The 27,807-nt window shown below is 47.9% G+C and overlaps 1 protein-coding gene across 3 annotated transcripts in view; it reads right to left on the bottom strand.

Annotated features, from left to right (window-relative positions):
• Nucleotides 1-3,353: 3,353 nt before the first annotated feature.
• Nucleotides 3,354-27,807, bottom strand: part of FAM83H (family with sequence similarity 83 member H) — a 197,761-nt gene continuing 173,307 nt past the window's right edge. For 2 of the 3 annotated variants that reach the window (XM_068238220.1, XM_068238221.1), the window contains exons 4-6: nucleotides 24,847-24,888; nucleotides 24,296-24,420; nucleotides 3,354-6,752 (exon numbers count right to left, since the gene is read on the bottom strand). In XM_068238220.1, coding sequence (XP_068094321.1) covers nucleotides 4,061-6,752; nucleotides 24,296-24,420; nucleotides 24,847-24,888 — 2,859 coding nt within the window. In that variant the 3' untranslated portion in view covers nucleotides 3,354-4,060. The remainder of the gene's footprint in view (nucleotides 6,753-24,295; nucleotides 24,421-24,846; nucleotides 24,889-27,807) is intronic. The other variant, XM_068238222.1, reaches the window with a different exon arrangement.

The following is a 27,807-nucleotide window of genomic DNA, read 5'->3' as shown; positions in this document are numbered from 1 at the left end:
CCTATACTGGGGGAACCTATGCCTGGCTAACTATTTTGGGGGCACCTATATCTGGCTATGTATACTAGGGGCACCTATACCTATTTATACTGAGGCCACCTATAGCTGGCTATTTATACTGGAGGTACCTATACTGGGGGCACCTATACCTGGCTGGCAATACTGCAGGCACATATACCTGGCTGGCTATACTGGGGGCACCTACACCTGGCTACCTATACCTGGTTTGTTTTTTGTTTTTTTAAATATCCTTCCTGGCCTGCCTTTTTAAATCCTGTTCTTCATTTTTTTTTTTTGGGGGGGGGGGGGCATCTAAAGTTTTGCGGGGGTGCCCAGTGATTTCTAGTTACACTCGTGGTGTCCACTCCTCCTAGCAGCTGATTTTCCTCTGCTTCCAAGTCTGCTTAAACTTTCAGCACAAAAAAAACAACAACCGAAACCAAACTCTAAATACTAAATCTTTTATCTATTTCTTTCATTCTTCACCCGACCATAAATCTGTCATTCCAGCCATCTCCTCCGAGCCCCAAACTCCAAATGTATCAACCAAACGTCGGCCTGACCCCAGACGATAAACCATCCACCATACTTGTGCAAAGCAAACTTATACCAACTACAAGGGAAGGAGTTACCAAAGGCCTCACTTGCTGAAAAAAGACACTTTTATTGTGGATGATATCCCAAAAAAAAGACCACAATAACCATAAAAGAATTAAAAACACATGAAAGAGCCTCACTGATGCATGATGGCCACGCCCCGAGGAAGGCAATGTGCCGAAACATGTAGGTGGGAGGAGCCTCACGTCCTGCCCAACACTCGTGATTCCCAGTCGATCCCCACGACCACGCTGATGGACTGCAAGCGCGGGTAGATCCAGGGAGAAACGCAGCTGTCGCTCTATGGAGCGCTGCCTATCACAATCTGGCTTTGCTGGATGCAGTCTCTGTGGCTCTGCAATCCGGAGTGGACTGAACTTTACTAACACTGCTTCCTGCTGAATGGCTGCACACAGCTTTTTAGGGTCCCCTAAGCATGTGAGATACACTCGCTGGGACTGTGCGACTCCCATTGGATTGGACTCCTTACGTCTTCTGACTTGCTTTACGCTATATGCGACAGGAACCTGGCAAGCCATATCACTCTCTGTGGGTCATATGAGGACTTTCGTGGACACAAGTGAATATGGAGGATGCAGAGACTATCCTTGGCTAACACCAGGCAATCTGGAGCCATTTAGGAACGCTAGCCCAACTTCATATACATCTCCATTAGACCAGTTTACCACCTAGCAGGCCTGCTATTGGGTCATTTTTGCCAGCTGGGGACCTTATATGTGACCAAGTCAATTCAGCTACGATTGGTGGCGGTCTTATGATTTTGTGCAACATATCTATTATCTGGCATCACACAGGTTGAATGGCAGATAGATGTATGTTATGGTGGCGAGTTTTTAATTCTTTTATGGTTATTGTGGTTTTTTTTTTTATATCATCCACAATAAAATAGTCTTTTTTCAGCAAGTGAGGCCTTTGGTAACTCCTTTCCTTGTAGTTGCTCCTAGTCTATCCATTGTGTTATAGGCCCAATTATCACTAGTGAGTGTACATTTTAATTGGGATTTTTCCCATTAGCACACCTGACTGTCCATTGCTGTTTTTTGTTTTGAGTGCTTATTTTTCCTCTGTATGCACCAAAGCAAACTTATGCCATAGTGTATTCCTGTGAAAGCAGGAAGTTTTCAACCAGGAAGATACCATTTATTGGCCAACTTAAAACAAGAGTAAGCTTCCTCTGTTCAAGGTAGCCAATCCTGGTTCAAACCTTCTTGCCTTTACTGATAGCTGATCCATTCCAACAATCTACTGTTAGTACTGTGCTTAAAGTGAATTTACCAGAGGTTACACTGCTACACAAGTGCAGGTATGACAAGATGCCTTCTTACTGCCCCATGCTGAGACTGAGGAAACCCTCTGACCCTCTGCGCTATCTGGATAGAGACCATCACTACCTTGTCTAATGACGGCACTCAGCATGGCTTTGTCAGTTTGTGGATAGCTACGAGAGGCTGAGAGGAACATAAATCATAACTTGGGCTGCTACTCAGAGTACCACCAGCCACCATAGTATCTACACACACCTTGTACAGCCTGGAACTAAGAGAGTCAGCTTGCAAGTGCAGCGAGTCCGAAAAGGTCTAACAAAACATCACTAGTATGATCCCCAGAGCTGCTAAACAGGAGCAGAATTACACCCAACCTGGTGCCTGTTTGACCAGTTTTTGTAGTGCTTCCAGACCTGGCCCTGCAACTACATCTCCTTCAATTAGGTTCTACATCCAGAGGGGCTTGCTAGAAATGTGTGTCACTGAGGAGGGTGGAGAAGACATCTGGTGACGAAGCTGGTCACTTTCCCCTTCCCCAGAGTCCTGCTGAAGCTGCCTTTTTGTCTATACCCTTCTGGTTATGTCTTCACTGTGCAGAACCCATCTTACAGTAAAAACTAAGGACCGCACCAGCAGCTTGCCTGGACTTCCTTATGTTTGCTAATGAGCAAATTAAACGGTTATGGCCAACAGGTCACTCTGAGGGATCTCAACAACTGACACGAAACCAGATCCTCCCAATCATCAGAGAATCCTGAGGAACACCGTCTACAGACAACCAATTTCTTATCCCAGATGTTTGTAAGCTTATCAGTTGTGAGAAAGCCTGGACTCTTATGTGAGAAGATAACCGCTTCTGTCAGGGCCTGCAGGACCTGTTTGCTTCTGAAGCATTGCAGCCATGTGTCTCTCTGAACCGTGCTTGTGGACCTCACTTCTCAGGCAGTGGACCTTGCCTTTGTGATAATACATTTTTCACTTTTCCCTCATTAACTCAATAAACTCAGCCTATTCCCCTTATTCAAGTTATTTGTTGTAAAGTCAGGTTTTCCCCCATGTAAGAGCGTCACTTTGTGCCAATCAGATGACACTACAAACTGACATTGGACAAATTAAGAGTGAAATCTGATTGGCCACTTCTAGGTTTCACTTGCTCCTCATAACATGGCTGTAAATTCACCCCAACGTGTGCAAAAATATGAGCTGGTAATAAAATACAAAAACATTTTCTCATTGTTATTGTCCCATAAATTGGTACAAGTGAATACCTCTTCAGTGTAGGAATGATCCAATAAGGACTTGTATACTGTGTGTGTATATATATATATATATATATATATATATATATATACATATATATATATATATATATATACATATATATATATATATATATATATACATATATATATATATATACATATATATATATATATATATATATATATATATATATATATATATATATATATATATACATACACACACAGACTGTAAGAATAGGGGGACTGCAGAAACAAGCTTTTCTGGTTCTTACTGTGCTCAAAACACTAACAAAAATGTGCTTTTCTCACCGATAGGTTTTCGATCATTATCCAGTGTCATTTGGAAGGTGCCGTTGAGCTTGTACAACTCATCTGAATAAATTATTGCATCAGTAGTAAACAAAGATTAACTATCTAAAACACTCCAGCTGGAGAAAAAGTAAAAGTCCCACCACATAGTTCTTTCGTTTTTACAATCACTGACAAATCTTGGTTGGTTTGTTGCTGGTGTAATGGAGTTGAACCTTGGCATAATGCTCATAAGCCACATAATGGAATAAGAAGTTTTTAGGGGACTGCAGAGTGTCCATCTCAAAATTCTTCTAAAAAAAAGAAAAAGTCCCGTCATGGAAAGAGCTGCTCTATGGTAAAGGCACAAGATCTTCTTTGGTGAAGGGCTTAGTGTTGTATACAAAGGCATGTCCACCTGTCCTCTAGCTAGAGAAAACGGAAGCTGCATATCTCTATAGAACCAGTCTGTAGATCTAATCTTGTTGCCTTCAAATCCACAGAAAAGTTATTGAAGTAGAAAGTCCTGTGTTTAACACCTCTGCTGGTATTTACAAAAAAACGAGTCCTCTGAAGATAAAGTATAATTGGCACCAGATAGTATTATAAGTACCTTGACTATGGTCATTTCTTGATTAAACTACCTAAAAACCTAGGCATGAGTTTCCCACTTTTTTTATCCTTTAAGTCATCTTCAATCTCTTCAGGCTGGTTTTGTTCATCCTTTTTGCAAAATACTTCAAACCTACTATAAACTTTCTTCTCCTTCCTAATGCTCTCCATCCTTCTCAGCAGATTGTCTCTGTCCTCTGGGGAGGTTGGGGATGGCCGAGAAAAGCGGCTCCGGCTTAGAAAGCTCCCAGACCTACCTAAAGATGAATCATGGCTAGAGCTAACCTCCGCTTTTGTCTCCGCTGAATTGGCATTGGAAGATGTCACCTCTGAATCAGTTGTAGACAAGCCCTTGGCCATTTCTGCCCTGTTTTTCTGACTGTTAGCAGATATTTGCTCTAAGATGACCTTGGTGTCATCACGTAGGTTACTGCTGAAGATAACATTTGAAGTTGAAGTGGACAACCTAGTCTGGTTGGAGGATGAGGACTTTGGAGAAATAGATGTGACTTTAGTGGTCTTGTCTTCGGTATCCACCACAGGTATAGATTCCAAGGTGTCTGTTTTGGACAGCCGTCTCAGGGCATTATTTTGTTTTTCTACTTTAGCTGCATCTGAAGACAAGTCTTCATCTGATTTCTTTTCAGCCTTGGACTGCAAAAATTGTTTCAGCCTCATGGACCCCTTTCGGATAAACTCCATAGGATTTGGCTCTGTTTTGCATAGCTCCTCCTCTGACTTGGTCAATGTTCGGACCTCCTCTGACTTGGGCAGGCTGTGGACCTCATCCAACTTGGTCAGGGAGCTGACAGACGCAGTAGAAGCTGTAGATGGGACAGGGGTTGGGTTCTGTGACATAGATTCTAATGCACTGCCAAACATAAAACCAGAGCTAACTATGCTTTTTGGCTTTGGAGCTTCAATCTGTGGAAACTTGGGTGACGCTTCAATTTCGGTGATGATTGGTCCACTCTCCTTCCTCTCAGAGAGCGTGGGAATGTTGCTTTCTGTTTGAATACTGGACATTTTTTGCTCAATTTTGGTGAAGGAACTAGTCATCTTCTCTCTGCTGAAAAGATCTTTAAATTGAGAAGTGACTGATGAACGATACTGTGATTCAAGAAGCGTTCGGCTGAAGGAGTCTTTGTCCAGTAGTTTAGATTCAAGGGATTTGTATGCTACACTTTCAGTGCTTTTCTTCTGCCCATCTTCTGACTCCTCTTGAGTGACTCTGGCAGATTTGGCTTGGGTTAGAGTGGTGATTTCATTGTCTTTGTTTACATTCCGATATTTCTCCAAAATTTCAGCCACTTTAGTAGACGTCTTTGTCATTTCATTGTCTTTGATCACCTCAGTGGTGCTTTGCTCCCTCTGAACAACCTGCGTAGCTTCAGCAGTAGAACTGTGCTGCTCTACTTTGGAGTTGCTGAAGATAAGTGATGACCTTAGACGGGAACTTCTTTGGATCAAGGGGTTAGTCCTTGTCCGGAAAGAATCGTGTCTTGACAAGAAACTATCTTCTTTTTCTTTCTCCAATATAGCCATCTCCTGGGCTGTTTCTGTTGGCATAGGAGCGTCAGTAACTAAACACACAGGTTTGTATGGAGGGACAGGGTCAACAGAATACTTCATGAGGCTCTCGTTAGCAGGTCCTGTTTTTTCTACGGGTACTACATTATCCTCAAAAGGTTCTGAATCAATAGCCATTGGAATCCCTTCCTCATCATGGTCTGGCTGAATATTACTCAAGTAGGAGGAAATCCGCCAACTGCGTAAGCCTTGTTTGTTCTCTTGAGTCTTCTTGTCTGCATCTTGGTCCTGGAAAAAATGCCTCTGTTCTGAGCCTTGTTTCTGTGTGGGTGACATTTGGCACATGAATTTCTGTCGCCCTTGAGACCTTTGCCCAAATCGTCCCTCATCTCCAAGCACCGCTTGGTCTGAACCATGTCTAACCTCACGAGATGAACTAGAAGGATTGTAGCCCAGTCTAGTGTGAGGGCCTTCAAGAGCAAAATTACTGTCTCCTTGCAAAGCCTTGAAAGATGGAAACCTTGAGTCCATCTCCTCTGTTTCTTGCAAACCTCTGTTGCCTCTGATTTTCTCAAAAAGTCCCTGAGTTCGACCAGCACGATCCATCTGAACAAACTGGCTTTTCTGAAACTGACTTGACTGGAACCGATACTCATTATTGTCAGCATTCATTACCATCTGCCTTTGTGTGTATTGCTTAGAGGCCATATAGTTCTCGAATGTGCCTTCTGCAAAGCTGTGCCTCTTAAAAGCGTCAATGTCCAGCTGTTTGTTCTGAATGAAAGACATCTGCATTGGCTCGGGGAATCTCATTCCTTGTCCATGCATCCTCATGCCAGCGGGCTCCAGAGTGTGCCTCATCAGGTCTTCCCTTCGGAATGGCTGATGTAAGTAATGGCGGTCCAGATCCACCCCAAAGGAGTTGAAAGAGTTCTGAGACGTGTCATCGCGTGGGAACATGAACTGAAGTTTACGATCATAGAAGGGTCGAGGGCCACTGAAGGGAACCATCCCCATGTATGGCTTCTCCATCTTCAGTAAGGCATTTTCTGGTGGGATGAGGGGGTCTGACTGAGCAAAAAGGACTCGGAATTCCTCATCAAAGCTGGAGACCAACTCGCCTTGGAAGATGTGAGCCATGCTTCGGTGAATCTTCTCAAATGACCACATGAAGCTGCAAGAGAAGGAAAGACGGGAGTTATGATCAGTTACTGGACAGGCATGTATCATAGCAACACAGTGACTACACTTTACCCCTACAGCTTCCGAATACATTGAAGATCAATGCTCACAATTGGCCACCTCGTGAGAGAGATGGACCTTCTACCATTCAATACTAGAGCAGGAATAGCTTGGTACTGATCAAATATGAGCCACGAAGCTGACAATCACTTATTTCCACACGTGTCCCTCCCTCCCTCATCCATTCCCCTTACATGCCCACCCAATTAGAACATTAGATTTTGTGGACAATGCTTGATTGATTGATAACAGAAAATACATGAAGGAGGCCATCATTGTTTTTTAGATTGTTGTTGGAATCTTAGAAAATACCTATGATGGCTTTTCCTATCATATCTGATGTGCAGATCAGGACGGTTTATAGCTCTCCGCAGATCTATTCCTCTTTGCGTCGGTATCCCATAGGAGGCGTGTTCCTCTGAGCAATGGGGATGGGGGACACAGCGATAACTCAGAAGAGGCGCATTCCTCTGAGCCACACGGATGGGGACAATATTTTATTTGAAAATAAAGGTGTATTTTTTCAGTTTTGCATCAGTCACTAATTACAAGCCCTTATTAGAAAACATAACAGTAATATACCCTTGTGACATACATATTAAAAAAAAGTTGAGTCCCTAAGGTATTATGTATTTTTTGAAACATTTTTATACAAGTGTTTTATTTTGGTAACTATAGGAGGGGAGGTAAGGGGTTAGTTAATTGGAGATTTTCTATGCATTTTTATTTAATATTTTCATTTAAAGGGATTCCGAACACCTCTCATGGGCAGGCCTTTAACCCATTCAGGTTCCGTGGTTTTCACGAGAGAAATGTTCACCTCCCATTCATTAGCCTATAACTTTATCACTACTTATCACAATGAACTGATCTATATCTTGTTTTTTCCGCCACCAATTAGGCTTTCTTTGGGGGGTACATTTTGCTAAGAGCCACTTTACTGTAAACGCATTTTAACAGGAAGAATAAGAAAAAATGGAAAAATTCATTATTTCTCAGTTTTCAGCCATTATAGTTTTAAAATAATACATGCCTCCATAATTAAAACTCACGTATTGTATATGCCCATATGTCCCGGTTATTACACCATTAAAATTATGTCCCTATCACAATGTATGGCGACAATATTTTATTTGGAAATAAAGGTGCATTTTTTCCATTTTGCATCTATCACTATTAACAAGTTTAAAATAAAAAAAAATATAGAAATATTTCATCTTTACATTGATATTTAAAAAGTTTAGACCCTTAGGTAAATATTTACATGTTTTTTTTTTTTATTGTAATGTTTTTTTTTTTATAGTAAACATTTTATTTGGGTAGTTTTGGGAGGGTGGGGGGTAAACAATAGATTTATAATGTAAATGTGTGTTCATTTTAATTTATTTTTATTTTCAGTTGTAGTATTACTTTTTGGCCACAAGATGGCGGCCATGAGTTTGTTTACATGGCGTCACTCTAAGCGTAACACACGCTTAGAGTGGCGCATCGGGGAGGGAACGGCCAGAAAATGCGCAGCTTCCGAGAGAAGCTGTCGCTTTTTCAGCGGGGGAGAGGAATCAGTGATCGGGCACCATAGCCCGATACATTGATTCCCTGGCTACCGAATCCGCGGCCGGGAGTGCGCGTGCACGCGCGCGATCGGCCGCGGGGGGCGCGCGGTAGCGCACATGGTTCCTGGACGTAGTTTCTACGTCCAGGAACCAAAATAGGTTAAGACTCCGACCAGTACTGCAAAGTACTTAGAGATGCATACCTTTCTGTAAGCTTGTGCTCTCCTCTTTCATTTGATGCCGGAATCGCCGTTCTACACCAAATAGTTGTCGTTCGATTTCAATTTAAAAAATCGCGTCTGCCATCTTGGCTATGTTATAACTTCTGGGTCACCCCTGTCCTCTCTGTTAGAGAAGTGCATCACTGAATGAAGCAGGAAGAGGAAGTGACACGCATGGCCATTGCAAGAGGCTCCTCCAGAGGGCTCATAGCACAACTTTGTTGGAAGTCGTCTGGCTTAAAGGCCTATCCATGAGAGGTGCTCGGAGTCCCTTTAATATTATGTATGTAGGTATAATTTTACTATTTGGCCACTAGATGCCCCCCCCCCCCCCCCTTATTCCTCCTGAGTACTGTGAATATACACAGGAAGTGTAGCATGTGTTCTCACTTTCATTTTCTCAATGACCACCGGCATCTCATTGATCACAGAGACTTGGATCGGTGAATCGGAAAGGTCTTTCCCATTCACTTATCAGCGTACTAACGGGCAGGGACAAGAACATGCACGGGAGTGTGGCGGGCAATCGCAGCAAGAGACGTACATCTACGTCCCTGGGACTTTAGATGAAGCCTTGTGGGGCGTAGATATACTGCCTCAAGGGGGATAACTAGTTAAACAATACCAGTTGCTTGGCAGCCTTGCTGATCTATTTGGCTGCAGTACAGACAATAATGTCAGAAACACCTGATCTGCTGCATGCTTGTTCAGGGGCTATGGCTAATAGTATTAGAGGCAGAGGATCAGCAGGGCTGCCAGGCAACTGGTATTGCTTAAAAGGAAATAAATATGGCAGCCTCCATATACCTCTCACTTTCGGTGGGTTTTCAAGTAAACGTGAGACGTTTTAATAGGAGGAGGTTAACCAGTTCACCCTCAAGGGTTTTTACTCCAATGGACCAGAGCAATTTTCACTTGTCAGTGCTATTCCCTTTTATTCCCTAATAACTTTATTACTACTTATCACAAGAAAATGATCTATACCTCATTTTTTTCACCACCAATTAGGCTTTCTGTGGGTAGTACATTTTGCTGAGAATTTTTTTTATTATAAATGCGTTTTAATGGGAAAAAACAAAAAAAAATGAAAAAAAAATGATTTCTCAGTTTTCAGCCATTATACTTTTAAAATTAAACATTCTCCTGTAGATAAAACAAACATATTTTATTTGCCCAGTTGTCTCGATTATTAAACCGTTTAAATTATGTCCCTATCGCAATGTATGGCGACAATATATTATTTTGAAATATAGGTGTTATTTTTCTGTTCTGTTTTTTTTTCTTCTGGCCATAATTACAAGCCCCTATATAATAAATTAAAATTAATTTCCCCCCATAAAATATAGATTAAAAAGGCAACTATTTATTTATTTATTTGAAGCTGATTTTTTTTTACAAGTGTTTTTTTTTTTGGGGGGGGGGGGGGTTGGAAGTGTAATTTCATCAATTTTATTAATAGTGTGTATGTACTTGTATATGTATGTACTTTGTATCTGTAATATACTTTTTGGCCACAAGATGGCGCTAGTGAACACTCTCCCGTATAGGAAGTGATCACTTTTTTTTTTTTTTACACTTTATTAAATTGTTACAGTTTCCTGTTTTTGTGAATGGAGGTGGCCGCGTCCATTCACTCCAGGCAGTGCGATTGGGTAGAGGACCGCTCGGTCCTCTTCCCCAATCACCCAGCACGGGAACCTGACGGAAACGGCTGCGGTAGCGGCGCGAACACGTGCGGAGCGGCGGCGGGAATGCGCGACGTATTAAAACGTCATGTTGCCATTAACAGGCAAAAGCATGACGTTTTAATACGTTCGTTTGCCGGTAAATGGTTAAATACCATGTGAGAGGAAATCCTTCGGGTCCTCCAGCTGTGCTCCTTGCTAAATACAGCCTAAAAATGCCTGTGGGTATACATCTTATACCTGACCCCGCCTCTAGGTATACATATACCCGACCCCGCCTCTAGGTATACATATCATACATCAGAATCAGAATCAGAATCAAGTTTATTTCGCCAAGCATGTCTGGGACATACCCGGAATTGGGTTCGGCACAAATAGAGAACTCAGCGACAAAAAGGCAACAACAGCGATACAAAAAGGCAACAACACAGACATTAAAAGACAACCATGACAACCAACCCAGCAGTGGGTGGATGACGCACTTACAAATAAAACCCAAAAGAGTGCAGTAACTTTTACAGTAACTAGGTGTAGCTTTAAGGAGGGGGAGCAATGGTGGCAGAAAAACCAGAAACAGTCAGTGGGTGACCTATCACTTCATATCGTTGGAACCATATGATCAGACTACTGGCCTGAGGGGGGGAGCCAGTGAATGGAATTCAAGAGTCTAACGGCAGCAGGGAAAAAGGAGTTCATATGCCTAGCTGTCTTGATGGAAATGGTCTGTAGCCTTCTGCCTGATGGGAGCACATTAAAGTAACGGTGACCTGGGTGTGAGCGGTCGTTTGCGATCCTTTGTGCTCTGGAGCGCAGTCTGGAGTTGTAGAGAAGGTCAAGCGAAGGGAGTGGTTTCCCAATGATTCTCTCCGCCGACCTGATGACCCTCTGAAGCTTGTATTTGTCCTTGTTTGAGGATCCAGCATACCACACCAGGATAGAGGTGCAGATGACGGATTCTATAGTGGCAGAGTAGAAGTTTGCCATAAGCTCCTGTGCCATCCCGAACTTCCTCAGCTGGCGAAGGAAGAAAAGTCTTTGTTGGGCCTTCCTCTGTGTGGTGCTCGTGTGAGTCTTCCAGCACAGGTCCCTGGAGATCTGCGTACCAAGGAGTGCCATCAATGAAGATTGGGGGTGGGGTCGGGTGAGCTCCTGCTTCCTGAAGTCAATAACCATCTCCACGGTTTTGGCATAACCCCGCCTCTAGGTATACATATTATACATAACCCCGCCTCTAGGGATACATATCATACATAACCCCGCCTCTAGGTACACATCGTATACATGACCCCGCCTCTAGGTATACATATCATACATGACTCCACCTCTAGGTATACATATTATACCTGACCCCACCTCTAGGTATACATCTTATACCTGACCCCGCCTCTAGGTATACATATACCCGACCCCGCCTCTAGGTATACATATTATACATAACCCCGCCTCTAGGTATACATATTATACATAACCCCGCCTCTAGGGATACATATACATAACCCCGCCTCTAGGTATACATCTTATACATGACCCCGCCTCTAGGTATACATATCATACATGCCCCCACCTCTAGGTATACATCTTATACCTGACCCCGCCTCTAGGTATACATCTTATACCTGACCCCGCCTCTAGGTATACATCTTATACATGACCCCGCCTCTAGGTATACATATTATACCTGACCCCGCCTCTAGGTACACATCTTATACATGACCCCGCCTCTAGGTACACATCTTATACATGACCCCGCCTCTAGGTATACATATTATACCTGACCCCGCCTCTAGGTATACATATTATACATGACCCCGCCTCTAGGTATACATCTTATACCTGACCCCGCCTCTAGGTATACATATTATACCTGACCCCGCCTCTAGGTATACATATTATACATGACCCCGCCTCTAGGTATACATCTTATACCTGACCCCGCCTCTAGGTATACATATTATACATGACCCCGCCTCTAGGTATACATCTTATACCTGACCCCGCCTCTAGGTATACATCTTATACCTGACCCCGCCTCTAGGTATACATATTATACATAACCCCGCCTCTAGGTATACATATTATACATGACCCCGCCTCTAGGTATACATATTATACATGACCCCGCCTCTAGGTATACATATTATACATGACCCCGCCTCTAGGTATACATATTATACATGACCCCGCCTCTAGGTATACATATTATACATGACCCCGCCTCTAGGTATACATATTATACCCGACCCCGCCTCTAGGTATACATATTATACCCGACCCCGCCTCTAGGTATACATATTATACATGACCCCGCCTCTAGGTATACATCTTATACCTGACCCCGCCTCTAGGTATACATATTATACATGACCCCGCCTCTAGGTATACATCTTATACCTGACCCCGCCTCTAGGTATACATATTATACATAACCCCGCCTCTAGGTATACATATTATACCTGACCCCACCTCTAGGTATACATATTATACATGACCCCGCCTCTAGGTATACATATTATACATAACCCCGCCTCTAGGTATACATATTATACATGACCCCGCCTCTAGGTATACATATTATACATGACCCCGCCTCTAGGTATACATATTATACATGACCCCACCTCTAGGTATACATCTTATACCTGACCCCGCCTCTAGGTATACATATTATACATAACCCCGCCTCTAGGTATACATATTATACATGACCCCACCTCTAGGTATACATATTATACATGACCCCGCCTCTAGGTATACATATTATACATAACCCCGCCTCTAGGTATACATCTTATACATGACCCCGCCTCTAGGTATACATATTATACCTGACCCCGCCTCTAGGTATACATATTATACATGACCCCGCCTCTAGGTATACATCTTATACCTGACCCCGCCTCTAGGTATACATCTTATACCTGACCCCGCCTCTAGGTATACATATTATACATAACCCCGCCTCTAGGTATACATATTATACATGACCCCGCCTCTAGGTATACATATTATACATGACCCCGCCTCTAGGTATACATATTATACATGACCCCGCCTCTAGGTATACATATTATACATGACCCCGCCTCTAGGTATACATCTTATACCTGACCCCGTCTCTAGGTATACATCTTATACCTGACCCCGCCTCTAGGTATACATATTATACATGACCCCGCCTCTAGGTATACATATTATACATGACCCCGCCTCTAGGTATACATATTATACATGACCCCGCCTCTAGGTATACATATTATACATGACCCCGCCTCTAGGTATACATATTATACATGACCCCGCCTCTAGGTATACATATTATACATAACCCCGCCTCTAGGTATACATATTATACATGACCCCGCCTCTAGGTATACATATTATACATGACCCCGCCTCTAGGTATACATATTATACATGACCCCACCTCTAGGTATACATCTTATACCTGACCCCGCCTCTAGGTATACATATTATACATAACCCCGCCTCTAGGTATACATATTATACATGACCCCACCTCTAGGTATACATATTATACATGACCCAGCCTCTAGGTATACATATTATACATAACCCCGCCTCTAGGTATACATCTTATACATGACCCCGCCTCTAGGTATACATATTATACCTGACCCCGCCTCTAGGTATACATCTTATACCTGACCCCGCCTCTAGGTATACATCTTATACCTGACCCCGCCTCTAGGTATACATCTTATACCTGACCCCGCCTCTAGGTATACATATTATACATAACCCCGCCTCTAGGTATACATATTATACATGACCCCGCCTCTAGGTATACATATTATACATGACCCCGCCTCTAGGTATACATATTATACATGACCCCGCCTCTAGGTATACATCTTATACCTGACCCCGTCTCTAGGTATACATATTATACCTGACCCCGCCTCTAGGTATATATATACATGACCCCGCCTCTAGGTATACATATTATACATGACCCCGCCTCTAGGTATACATATTATACCTGACTCCACCTCTAGGTATACATATTATACATGACCCCGCCTCTAGGTATACATATTATACATGACCCCGCCTCTAGGTATACATATTATACCTGACCCCGCCTCTAGGTATACATATTATACATGACCCCGCCTCTAGGTATACATATTATACATGACCCCGCCTCTAGGTATACATATTATACATGACCCCGCCTCTAGGTATACATATTATACATGACCCCACCTCTAGGTATACATCTTATACCTGACCCCGCCTCTAGGTATACATCTTATACCTGACCCCGCCTCTAGGTATACATCTTATACCTGACCCCGCCTCTAGGTGTACATATTATACCTGACCCCGCCTCTAGGTATACATATTATACCTGACCCCGCCTCTAGGTATACATATTATACCTGACCCCGCCTCTAGGTATATATATACATGACCCCGCCTCTAGGTATACATATTATACATGACCCCGCCTCTAGGTATACATATACATGAGCCCGCCTATAGGTATACATATTATACATGACCCCGCCTCTAGGTATACATATACATGACCCCGCCTCTAGGTATACATACACATGAGCCCGCCTCTAGGTATACATATTATACCTGACCCCGCCTCTAGGTATACATATTATACATGACCCCGCCTCTAGGTATACATATTATACCTGACCCCGCCTCTAGGTATACATATTATACCTGACCCCGCCTCTAGGTATACATCTTATACCTGACCCCGCCTCTAGGTATACATATTATACATGACCCCACCTCTAGGTATACATATTATACATAACCCCGCCTCTAGGTATACATATTATACATGACCCCGCCTCTAGGTATATATATACATGACCCCGCCTCTAGGTATACATATTATACATAACCCCGCCTCTAGGTATATATATACATGACCCCGCCTCTAGGTATACATATTATACATGACCCCGCCTTTAGGTATACATATACATGAGCCCGCCTCTAGGTATACATATTATACATGACCCCGCCTCTAGGTATACATATTATACATGACCCCGCCTCTAGGTATACATCTTATACCTGACCCCGCCTCTAGGTATACATATTATACATGACCCCGCCTCTAGGTATACATCTTATACCTGACCCCGCCTCTAGGTGTACATATTATACATGACCCCGCCTCTAGGTGTACATATTATACATGACCCCGCCTCTAGGTATACATCTTATACCTGACCCCGCCTCTAGGTATACATATTATACATGACCCCGCCTCTAGGTATACATCTTATACCTGACCCCGCCTCTAGGTATACATATTATACATGACCCCGCCTCTAGGTACACATCTTATACATGACCCCGCCTCTAGGTATACATATTATACCTGACCCCGCCTCTAGGTATACATATTATACATGACCCCGCCTCTAGGTATACATATTATACCTGACCCCGCCTCTAGGTATACATATACATGAGCCCGCCTATAGGTATACATATTATACATGACCCCGCCTCTAGGTATACATATACATGACCCCGCCTCTAGGTATACATACACATGAGCCCGCCTCTAGGTATACATATTATACCTGACCCCGCCTCTAGGTATATATATACATGACCCCGCCTATAGGTATACATATTATACATGACCCCGCCTCTAGGTATACATATACATGACCCCGCCTCTAGGTATACATACACATGAGCCCGCCTCTAGGTATACATATTATACCTGACCCCGCCTCTAGGTATATATATACATGACCCCGCCTCTAGGTATACATATTATACATGACCCCGCCTTTAGGTATACATATACATGAGCCCGCCTCTAGGTATACATATTATACATGACCCCGCCTAGGCCTGAACGATTTATCGTTTGAAGATCGCGATTACTGAAACGACGATTCCGTGATCGTGAAAGCGGCGGTTCTTAAGCTAACCCCTTCTGCAGCCAGTCCAGCAGACCCTTCATGTGCGCATGTCGCCGCTCCGTACAGCAGCGGATCAGCGGCTCAGATTCGCGGCAGCAGAGGTGGCTTCCTCCTACTATACAGCCTATCAGATGAACGGGTGACAGACTCACCGACTCTCACTCTAGGCGGCTTATTCCACCTAGCGCCTCCAGCCCTCCTCAGCAGCAGGGCGGGTGGCAGACTCCGCCCACACGCCTGTCACTCAAGCTCCACCTCTCCCTGCACAGTGCGTCAGCCAGCGTGGTGATAATGATGACGGAGCTGTGACTGACTGCTGTGCTGGTCTGTTGTGCACTTCTGCTAAGTTGTCCGCACAAATTCACTGCGCCCCACTGCCCAGCAGCAAAGGAGCGGAGGCTGCTATTCATTCTAAGCCCAAATTGTGGTTGCAGGGTAGGTAACTGTCCAAAGCCAAGCTTGATTGACAGAGGCTCTCAGAGAGCTAAGGAAGGACTCTGCTGGCTGCTGCTCACAAAACTCATCCTTGTTGTGAAATTGCAGCTGTTACTGCACAGCAGGGCGGACTTCAGGAGAAGGACTGTCTGGACTGAGCCCTTCTCCAGAGACTAGAGTAACAGTCTCAGTGAAGCCGTGTATTGAACGATCCTTTGTTACGGGCCCAGGGCTGTCTTCTTGTAGCGATCGCATAGTGCCGCCTGCTTCCATTTGAAAAAAAAAAAGTTAATCGAAATCACAATTTCTGACAGAAATCGTGCAATTCAATCTTTTCCTAAAATCATTCAGGCCTAACCCCGCCTCTAGCTATACATATTACACATGACCCCTCATCTTGCTCCGCCCCATTCCTTTACATTGTCATCTGGCAAGGGCAGGGCTCTCTCACCCTTTGTGTCTTTGAATTAATTATATACTTTGATCATTAGGTTACTTATGTCACTGTAATTACCAAGTCTGTATTACGTACCTGTGTTTATATTGTGTGTACACCCCTGTCTGTATTAACATGTATAATGTACCCCCTGTTTGTTTCTTACTCTGTACAACGCCAGGGAATATGTTGGCGCTTTGTAAAACAATAATAATTCTTGCAATATTAGCCCTACTTGTTACATAATTAGTGGTGTGGAAAAAAACATGCCCATTGACTTCAACCACCAAATATGGTACAACACCTGAGAGTTGATGATTCTGCACAATTTTGTATCATCTGGAAAAATAGCAACATTGCTCACTACTGCATCTACTAGGTCATTAATAAATAAATTGAAGAGCACTGGACCCAGAACAGACCCCTGTGGGACCCCACTGCTAACAGTCTCCCATTTTGAGTACGATCCATTGACCACAACTCTTTGTTTTCTGTCCATTAGCCAGTTCCCTATCCATGAACACAGACTCTTCCCCAGTCCTTGCATCCTCAACTTTTGCACCAGACTTTTGTGGGGAACAGTGTCGAAGGCCTTTGCAAAGTCCAAGTATATCACATCTACAGCATTCCCAATATCCATATTAGCATTCACTACCTCATAAAAGCTGAGCATGTTAGTCAGTAATTGCAGTACTTTAGATTGGACACTAGGTGTTGCTCTTTGCCTCTTTTTGACACATACTTTTATGTCAAACAAACAATTCTGCTGCTGCTTTGCCCTTCAGGCAGAGTTATGGATTTGGCTTCTCTCTATAGGGGCGGATGCACATTATTATGCTGTTTTTTAAATGGTATGTTAACTTGTATCACTTTTTTCTCTTATCCAACTTCTCTTCAGAGCTGCCGCCACTAAAGCTATGTAGGCAACCATCAAAACAGGAAGCTGAGACTGCAGAGAGCACAGGACCACTAATACTGGACAGCCAGGGCTGCTGGGGGCACTGGACCATCAACTATGGAAACAGAGACTGTAGGGGGCACAGAACCTTAAACACAGGACACTGAGGGGGGGTACAGGACCACTAATACTGGATAGCTGAGATTGCAGGGGGCACAGGACCAGTAACACTGGACAGCGGAGACTGCAGGGGGCACAGGACCAGTAACACTGGACAGCGGAGACTGCAGGGGGCACAGGACCAGTAACACAGGACAGCTGAGACTGCAGGGGGCACGGGACCAGTAACACTGGACAGCTGAGACTGCAGGGGGCACGGGATCAGTAACACAGGACAGCTGAGATTGCAGGGGGCACAGGACCAGTAACACTGGACAGCTGAGACTGCAGGAGGCACAGGGCCAGTAACACTGGACAGCTGAGACTGCAGGGGGCACAGAGCCAGTAACACTGGACAGCTGAGATTGCAGGGGGCACGGGACCAGTAACACTGGACAGCGGAGACTGCAGGGGGCACAGGACCACTAATACTGGATAGCTGAGACTGCAGGGGGCACAGGACCAGTAACACTGGACAGCTGAGATTGCAGAGGGCACAGGGCCAGTAACACTGGACAGCGGAGACTGCAGGGGGCACAGGACCAGTAACACAGGACAGCGGAGACTGCAGGGGGCACAGGACCAGTAACACTGGGCAGCTGAGACTGCAGGGGGCACGGGACCAGTAACACTGGACAGCTGAGACTGCAGGGGGCACGGGACCAGCAACACTGGACAGCTGAGACTGCAGGGGGCACAGGACCAGTAACACTGGACAGCTGAGACTGCAGGGGGCACAGGACCACTAACACTGGACAGCTGAGACTGCAGGGGGCACAGGACCAGTAACACTGGACAGCTGAGACTGCAGGGGGCACAGGACCAGTAAGACTGGACAGCTGAGACTGCAGGGGGCACAGGACCAGTAAGACTGGACAGCTGAGACTGCAGGGGGCACAGGACCAGTAAGACTGGACAGCTGAGACTGCAGGGGGCACAGGACCAGCAACACTGGACAGCTGAGACTGCAGGGGGCACAGGACCAGTAAGACTGGACAGCTGAGACTGCAGGAGGCACAGGACCAGCAACACTGGACAGCTGAGACTGCAGGGGGCACAGGGCCAGCAACACTGGACAGCTGAGACTGCCGGGGGCACAGGACCAGTAACACTGGACAGCGGAGACTGCAGGGGGCACGGGACCAGTAACACTGGACAGCGGAGACTGCAGGGGGCACAGGACCAGTAACACAGGACAGCTGAGACTGCAGGGGGCACGGGACCAGTAACACTGGACAGCTGAGACTGCAGGGGGCACAGGGCCAGTAACACTGGACAGCTGAGACTGCAGGGGGCACAGAGCCAGTAACACTGGACAGCTGAGATTGCAGGGGGCACGGGACCAGTAACACTGGACAGCGGAGACTGCAGGGGGCACAGGACCAGTAACACTGGACAGCAGAGACTGCAGGGGGCACAGGACCACTAATACTGGATAGCTGAGACTGCAGGGGGCACAGGACCAGTAACACTGGACAGCTGAGATTGCAGAGGGCACAGGGCCAGTAACACTGGACAGCGGAGACTGCAGGGGGCACAGGACCAGTAACACAGGACAGCGGAGACTGCAGGGGGCACAGGACCAGTAACACTGGACAGCTGAGACTGCAGGGGGCACGGGACCAGTAACACTGGACAGCTGAGACTGCAGGGGGCACAGGACCAGTAACACTGGACAGCGGAGACTGCAGGGGGCACAGGACCAGTAACACTGGACAGCGGAGACTGCAGGGGGCACAGGACCAGTAACACTGAACAGCTGAGACTGCAGGGGGCACAGGACCAGTAACACTGGACAGCTGAGACTGCAGGGGGCACAGGACAGCTGATATTGCAGGGGGCACAGGACCAGTAACACTGGACAGCTGAGACTGCAGGGGGCACAGGACCAGTAACACTGGGCAGCTGAGACTGCAGGGGGCACGGGACCAGTAACACTGGACAGCTGAGACTGCAGGGGGCACGGGACCAGCAACACTGGACAGCTGAGACTGCAGGGGGCACAGGACCAGTAACACTGGACAGCTGAGACTGCAGGGGGCACAGGACCACTAACACTGGACAGCTGAGACTGCAGGGGGCACAGGACCAGTAAGACTGGACAGCTGAGACTGCAGGGGGCACAGGACCAGCAACACTGGACAGCTGAGACTGCAGGGGGCACAGGACCAGTAAGACTGGACAGCTGAGACTGCAGGAGGCACAGGACCAGCAACACTGGACAGCTGAGACTGCAGGGGGCACAGGGCCAGCAACACTGGACAGCTGAGACTGCCGGGGGCACAGGACCAGTAACACTGGACAGCGGAGACTGCAGGGGGCACGGGACCAGTAACACTGGACAGCTGAGACTGCAGGGGGCACGGGACCAGTAACACTGGACAGCCGAGACTGCAGGGGGCACAGGGCCAGTAAGATTCGACAGCTGAGACTGCAGGGGGCACAGGGCCAGTAACACTGGACAGCTGAGACTGCAGGGGGCAGAGGACCAGTAACACTGGACAGCTGAGACTGCAGGGGGCACAGGACCAGTAACACTGGACAGCCGAGACTGCAGGGGGCACAGGGCCAGTAAGACTGGACAGCTGAGACTGCAGGGGGCACAGGACCAGTAAGACTGGACAGCTGAGACTGCAGGGGGCACAGGACCAGTAACACTGGACAGCTGAGACTGCAGGGGGCACAGGACCAGTAACACTGGACAGCGGAGACTGCAGGGGGCACAGGACCAGTAACACTGGACAGCTGAGACTGCAGGGGGCAGAGGACCAGTAACACTGGACAGCTGAGACTGCAGGGGGCACAGGACCAGTAACACTGGACAGCTGAGACTGCAGGGGGCACAGGACCAGTAACACTGGACAGCGGAGACTGCAGGGGGCACAGGACCAGTAACACTGGACAGCTGAGACTGCAGGGGGCAGAGGACCAGTAACACTGGACAGCTGAGACTGCAGGGGGCACAGGACCAGTAACACTGGGCAGCTGAGACTGCAGGGGGCACGGGACCAGTAACACTGGACAGCTGAGACTGCAGGGGGCACGGGACCAGCAACACTGGACAGCTGAGACTGCAGGGGGCACAGGACCAGTAACACTGGACAGCTGAGACTGCAGGGGGCACAGGACCACTAACACTGGACAGCTGAGACTGCAGGGGGCACAGGACCAGTAAGACTGGACAGCTGAGACTGCAGGGGGCACAGGACCAGCAACACTGGACAGCTGAGACTGCAGGGGGCACAGGACCAGTAAGACTGGACAGCTGAGACTGCAGGAGGCACAGGACCAGCAACACTGGACAGCTGAGACTGCAGGGGGCACAGGGCCAGCAACACTGGACAGCTGAGACTGCCGGGGGCACAGGACCAGTAACACTGGACAGCGGAGACTGCAGGGGGCACGGGACCAGTAACACTGGACAGCTGAGACTGCAGGGGGCACGGGACCAGTAACACTGGACAGCCGAGACTGCAGGGGGCACAGGGCCAGTAAGACTCGACAGCTGAGACTGCAGGGGGCACAGGGCCAGTAACACTGGACAGCTGAGACTGCAGGGGGCAGAGGACCAGTAACACTGGACAGCTGAGACTGCAGGGGGCACAGGACCAGTAACACTGGACAGCCGAGACTGCAGGGGGCACAGGGCCAGTAAGACTGGACAGCTGAGACTGCAGGGGGCACAGGACCAGTAAGACTGGACAGCTGAGACTGCAGGGGGCACAGGACCAGTAACACTGGACAGCTGAGACTGCAGGGGGCACAGGACCAGTAACACTGGACAGCGGAGACTGCAGGGGGCACAGGACCAGTAACACTGGACAGCTGAGACTGCAGGGGGCACAGGGCCAGTAACACTGGACAGCTGAGACTGCAGGGGGCACGGGACCAGTAACACTGGACAGCTGAGACTGCAGGGGGCACAGGACCAGTAACACTGGACAGCTGAGACTGCAGGGGGCACGGGACCAGTAACACTGGACAGCTGAGACTGCAGGGGGCACAGGACCAGTAACACTGGACAGCTGAGACTGCAGGGGGCACAGGGCCAGTAACACTGGACAGCTGAGACTGCAGGGGGCACGGGACCAGCAACACTGGACAGCTGAGACTGCAGGGGGCACAGGACCAGTAAGACTGGACAGCTGAGACTGCAGGAGGCACAGGACCAGCAACACTGGACAGCTGAGACTGCAGGGGGCACAGGGCCAGCAACACTGGACAGCTGAGACTGCCGGGGGCACAGGACCAGTAACACTGGACAGCGGAGACTGCAGGGGGCACGGGACCAGTAACACTGGACAGCTGAGACTGCAGGGGGCACGGGACCAGTAACACTGGACAGCCGAGACTGCAGGGGGCACAGGGCCAGTAAGACTCGACAGCTGAGACTGCAGGGGGCACAGGGCCAGTAACACTGGACAGCTGAGACTGCAGGGGGCACAGGACCAGTAACACTGGACAGCTGAGACTGCAGGGGGCACAGGACCAGTAACACTGGACAGCCGAGACTGCAGGGGGCACAGGGCCAGTAAGACTGGACAGCTGAGACTGCAGGGGGCACAGGACCAGTAAGACTGGACAGCTGAGACTGCAGGGGGCACAGGGCCAGTAAGACTGGACAGCTGAGACTGCAGGGGGCACAGGACCAGTAAGACTGGACAGCTGAGACTGCAGGGGGCACAGGACCAGTAACACTGGACAGCTGAGACTGCAGGGGGCACAGGACCAGTAACACTGGACAGCGGAGACTGCAGGGGGCACAGGACCAGTAACACTGGACAGCTGAGACTGCAGGGGGCACAGGGCCAGTAACACTGGACAGCTGAGACTGCAGGGGGCACGGGACCAGTAACACTGGACAGCTGAGACTGCAGGGGGCACAGGACCAGTAACACTGGACAGCTGAGACTGCAGGGGGCACAGGGCCAGTAACACTGGACAGCTGAGACTGCAGGGGGCACGGGACCAGTAACACTGGACAGCTGAGACTGCAGGGGGCACAGGACCAGTAACACTGGACAGCTGAGACTGCAGGGGGCACGGGACCAGTAACACTGGACAGCTGAGACTGCAGGGGGCACGGGACCAGTAACACTGGATAGATGAGATTGCAGGGGGCACAGGACCAGTAACACTGGACAGCTGAGACTGCAGGGGGCACAGGACCAGTAACACTGGATAGATGAGATTGCAGGGGGCACAGGACCAGTAAGACTGGACAGCTGAGACTGCAGGGGGCACAGGGCCAGTAACACTGGACAGCTGAGACTGCAGAGGGCACAGGACCAGTAACACTGGACAGCTGAGACTGCAGGGGGCACAGGACCAGTAACACTGGACAGCTGAGACTGCAGGGGGCACGGGACCTGTAACACTGGACAGCGGAGACTGCAGGGGGCACGGGACCTGTAACACTGGACAGCTGAGACTGCAGGGGGCACAGGGCCAGTAACACTGGACAGCTGAGACTGCAGGGGGCACAGGGCCAGTAACACTGGACAGCTGAGACTGCAGGGGGCACAGGACCAGTAACACTGGACAGCTGAGACTGCAGGGGGCACGGGACCAGTAACACTGGACAGCTGAGATTGCAGGGGGCACAGGGCCAGTAACACTGGACAGCTGAGACTGCAGGGGGCACGGGACCAGTAACACTGGACAGCTGAGACTGCAGGGGGCACAGGGCCAGTAACACTGGACAGCTGAGATTGCAGAGGGCACAGGGCCAGTAACACTGGACAGCTGAGACTGCAGGGGGCACGGGACCAGTAACACTGGACAGCTGAGACTGCAGGGGGCACAGGGCTAGTAACACTGGACAGCTGAGACTGCAGGGGGCACGGGACCAGTAACACTGGACAGCTGAGCCTGCAGGGGGCACAGGACCAGTAACACTGGACAGCTGAGACTGCAGGAGGCACAGGGCCAGTAACACTGGACAGCTGAGACTGCAGGGGGCACGGGACCAGTAACACTGGACAGCTGAGACTGCAGGGGGCACAGGAGCAGTAACACTGGACAGCTGAGCCTGCAGAGGGCACAGAATACCTTGTATTCCTAATTAAGGGACATCCTACCCAGTATTAGTATAGAGTTGCTAATAAAGTAAAGACAGACACACATAAGTATTACACCAGATATGAGCGTCTCACCTGTAAGTGCCACTCAGAACGATTGTACAGTCCACCAGAATGAATTTTTCCAGCAAATTCCCCCTGAAGGTGGTACCAGTTCTGCAGAAGTAGGTGGGGCCAGAGATAGTCCGGACCCTGAGGAACTGCAGACAGAGGAGAGAGTGCATGAATCAGGATATACAGAATACTAGGAAACAGGCATGGAAACAAGTAGAGGAAAACATGCTAACCGGCCACAGACTGCCTAATACTGCTCTCCTAACTGGTCCAACATGTCAATTCCAGGCACTGGGCTAAAATAAAGTCAGCCCACCAAAATCGGTTATTTCAGCATCTGGCAGATTCTGGGCAGTTGTACCTCCTTAGGTGGGGTCTCTTTAATTTGGACTCTAGGTCTGTAAAGCAGCAGGGGTCATTAAAATGTTAGTGTGGTTAAAATGTTTTAAAACAAGGCTCTAATCAATAATGCCACACACTTCAAATGCAGCTATTAGTTTTGTTTTATAAAATATTGGTAAAACACTGGAATAGCATTAGCACTCCGCAGCAAGAAATAATTCATCACTTACCCCACATTTTTTTCTCCAAGGGTGCTGAAGGGCTGACAACAGCTGCACAAAGATGATAAGCAGTGCAGTCAATTTAAAAAGAGGGACAGGAGCAATGTAGAGTATTGAGATGGGGTTCAGCAAACATTAGGGGTGACATGCCAGAAATAAAGCTAAAATCTAAACCCACACAGGCATACTGCAATACTGAGGCCCATTGTAAAACATGTGACTCAGGACCCGCCCCTTTCTTCCTCACTAAGCTTCTCCTATTGGACGACTGTCAGCAGGGTGGTGCCCACTGATCCGGTCACCAATATCACATGACTAGAGGAAAGACCAGTTAGCCAATGGGAACAGTTCAGAGAGGGAGGAAGGGGCGGGCACAATTTACGGCGTCACTCTATTAGCAGCTGGACCCATGGTGGATGGGGGATCTCTTGTGCTTGGGAAGTTTATGCAGATTCAGGTTTGTTCTGAAGTGCTCCGCCCTCGCTACTCAGTGCCACTTCCTGCATCAGCAAGCATGCTCCACCAATACAGGAAGTGCGGAGTCCTGTGTCAGCAAGCATGCTCCACCAATACAGGAAGTGCGGAGTCCTGTGTCAGCAAGCATGCTCCACCAATACAGGAAGTGTGGAGTCCACCAACACAGGAAGTGCGGAGTCCTGTGTCAGCAAGCATGCTCCACCAATACATACACTGACCAGACGTCCCATTTTACCTGGGACACGTCCCAGGTTCAGGGTCCCCTGTCCCAGGCTGCAATGTGTCCCAGGTTATGTCCCACTTTTGGCTGCTGGGTGTCCCAGCTGTGGGACTCTGTGTGTGGCCGCATGAGGTAATGTTTGCCTCATTTACCGTTTTGCGGAGTTGGAGTAATCGTTTTCTGATGCACTTCATGCAGATTACATGCACAATCTAATCCCGTCATAGTCTAATGTCCTACGATATTATGTTTTTATGTAGCACTGGCATCTAAGGCAGCACTTGACAGAGAATGTAGCCATATCCTTGGTGGAGCTTCCAATCCAATCCCAGCCATAGTCAAAGTCTAATGTCCCGCCATACAATTATTATGTATTTATGTAGCACTTGCATTTTCTGCAGCACTTTACAGACTAAATATATAATAAACTCATGTCAGAGACTGACATCCATGATGCAAATCTCCCATTTCACCACATCATTGTCGGAACACTGCTTTTTCTTATGTGTCTGGGGAACATTCCCTAATTACCTTTAGGGTCACTTTGCCTATCTGTGTTTCGGGAGGAAACTCTGGCCCACTGCCTCAGAGTTACATTACAGTTCACTCCGTCCGCACCATGTCATGGACACGTCCATTTCCCTACTGTGATCATGGACACACCCATTTTTTGGCGCAGCGTGACACACACACACACACACACACACACACACACTTCGTCCCAGGTTGAGCCAAGAAAAATCTGGTCACTGTACAATACAGGAAGTGTAGAGTCCTGTGTCAGCAAGCATGCTCCACCAATACAGGAAGTGTAGAGTCCTGTGTCAGCAAGCATGCTCCACCAATACAGGAAGTGCGGAGTCCTGTGTCAGCAAGCATGCTCCCCCAATACAGGAAGTGCGGAGTCCTGTGTCAGCAAGCATGCTCCCCCAATACAGGAAGTGCGGAGTCCTGTGTCAACAAGCATGCTCCACCAATACAGGAAGTGTGGAGTCCACCAACACAGAAAGTGCGGAGTCCTGTGTCAGCAAGCATGCTCCACCAATACAGGAAGTGTAGAGTCCTGTGTCAGCAAGCATGCTCCACCAATACAGGAAGTGCGGAGTCCTGTGTCAGCAAGCATGCTCCACCAATACAGGAAGTGTGGAGTCCACCAACACAGGAAGTGCGGAGTCCTGTGTCAGCAAGCATGCTCCACCAATACAGGAAGTGTAGAGTCCTGTGTCAGCAAGCATGCTCCACCAATACAGGAAGTGCGGAGTCCTGTGTCAGCAAGCATGCTCCCCCAATACAGGAAGTGCGGAGTCCTGTGTCAGCAAGCATGCTCCCCCAATACAGGAAGTGCGGAGTCCTGTGTCAACAAGCATGCTCCACCAATACAGGAAGTGTGGAGTCCACCAACACAGGAAGTGCGGAGTCCTGTGTCAGCAAGCATGCTCCACCAATACAGGAAGTGTAGAGTCCTGTGTCAGCAAGCATGCTCCACAAATACAGGAAGTGCGGAGTCCTGTGTCAGCAAGCATGCACCACCAATACAGGAAGTGCAGAGTCCTGTGTCAGCAAGCATGCTCCACCAATACAGGAAGTGCGGAGTCCTGTGTCAGCAAGCATGCTCCCCCAATACAGGAAGTGCAGAGTCCTGTGTCAGCAAGCATACACCACCAATACAGGAAGTGCGGAGTCCTGTGTCAGCAAGCATGCTCCACCAATACAGGAAGTGCAGAGTCCTGTGTCAGCAAGCATGCACCACCAATACAGGAAGTGTGGAGTCCTGTGTCAGCAAGCATGCTCCACCAATACAGGAAGTGTAATGTCCTGTGTCAGCAAGCATACACCACCAATACAGGAAGTGCAGAGTCCTGTGTCATCAAGCATGCTCCACCAATACAGGAAGTGCGGAGTCCTGTGTCAGCAAGCATGCTCCACCAATACAGGAAGTGCGGAGTCCTGTGTCAGCAAGCATGCTCCACCAATACAGGAAGTGTAGAGTCCTGTGTCAGCAAGCATGCTCCATCAATACAGGAAGTGTAAAGTCCTGTGTCAGCAAGCATGCTCCATCAATACAGGAAGTGTAGAGTCCTGTGTCAGCAAGCATGCTCCATCAATACAGGAAGTGTAAAGTCCTGTGTCAGCAAGCATGCTCCATCAATACAGGAAGTGTAGAGTCCTGGTCCCATCCACAAACAGCAACAACAGAAATCAACTCATGTATAAAGAAAAGTATGAATTCTCTTCCACTTTACAGAACATGAGATGTAAATGGCTGGAGCTCT

The sequence above is a fragment of the Hyperolius riggenbachi genome, chromosome 5 (genome assembly GCF_040937935.1).
Source record: "Hyperolius riggenbachi isolate aHypRig1 chromosome 5, aHypRig1.pri, whole genome shotgun sequence".
Lineage (NCBI taxonomy): Eukaryota > Metazoa > Chordata > Amphibia > Anura > Hyperoliidae > Hyperolius > Hyperolius riggenbachi.
Note: the sequence above shows the minus strand (reverse complement) of the source record. Positions and strands in the feature narration are given on the sequence as shown.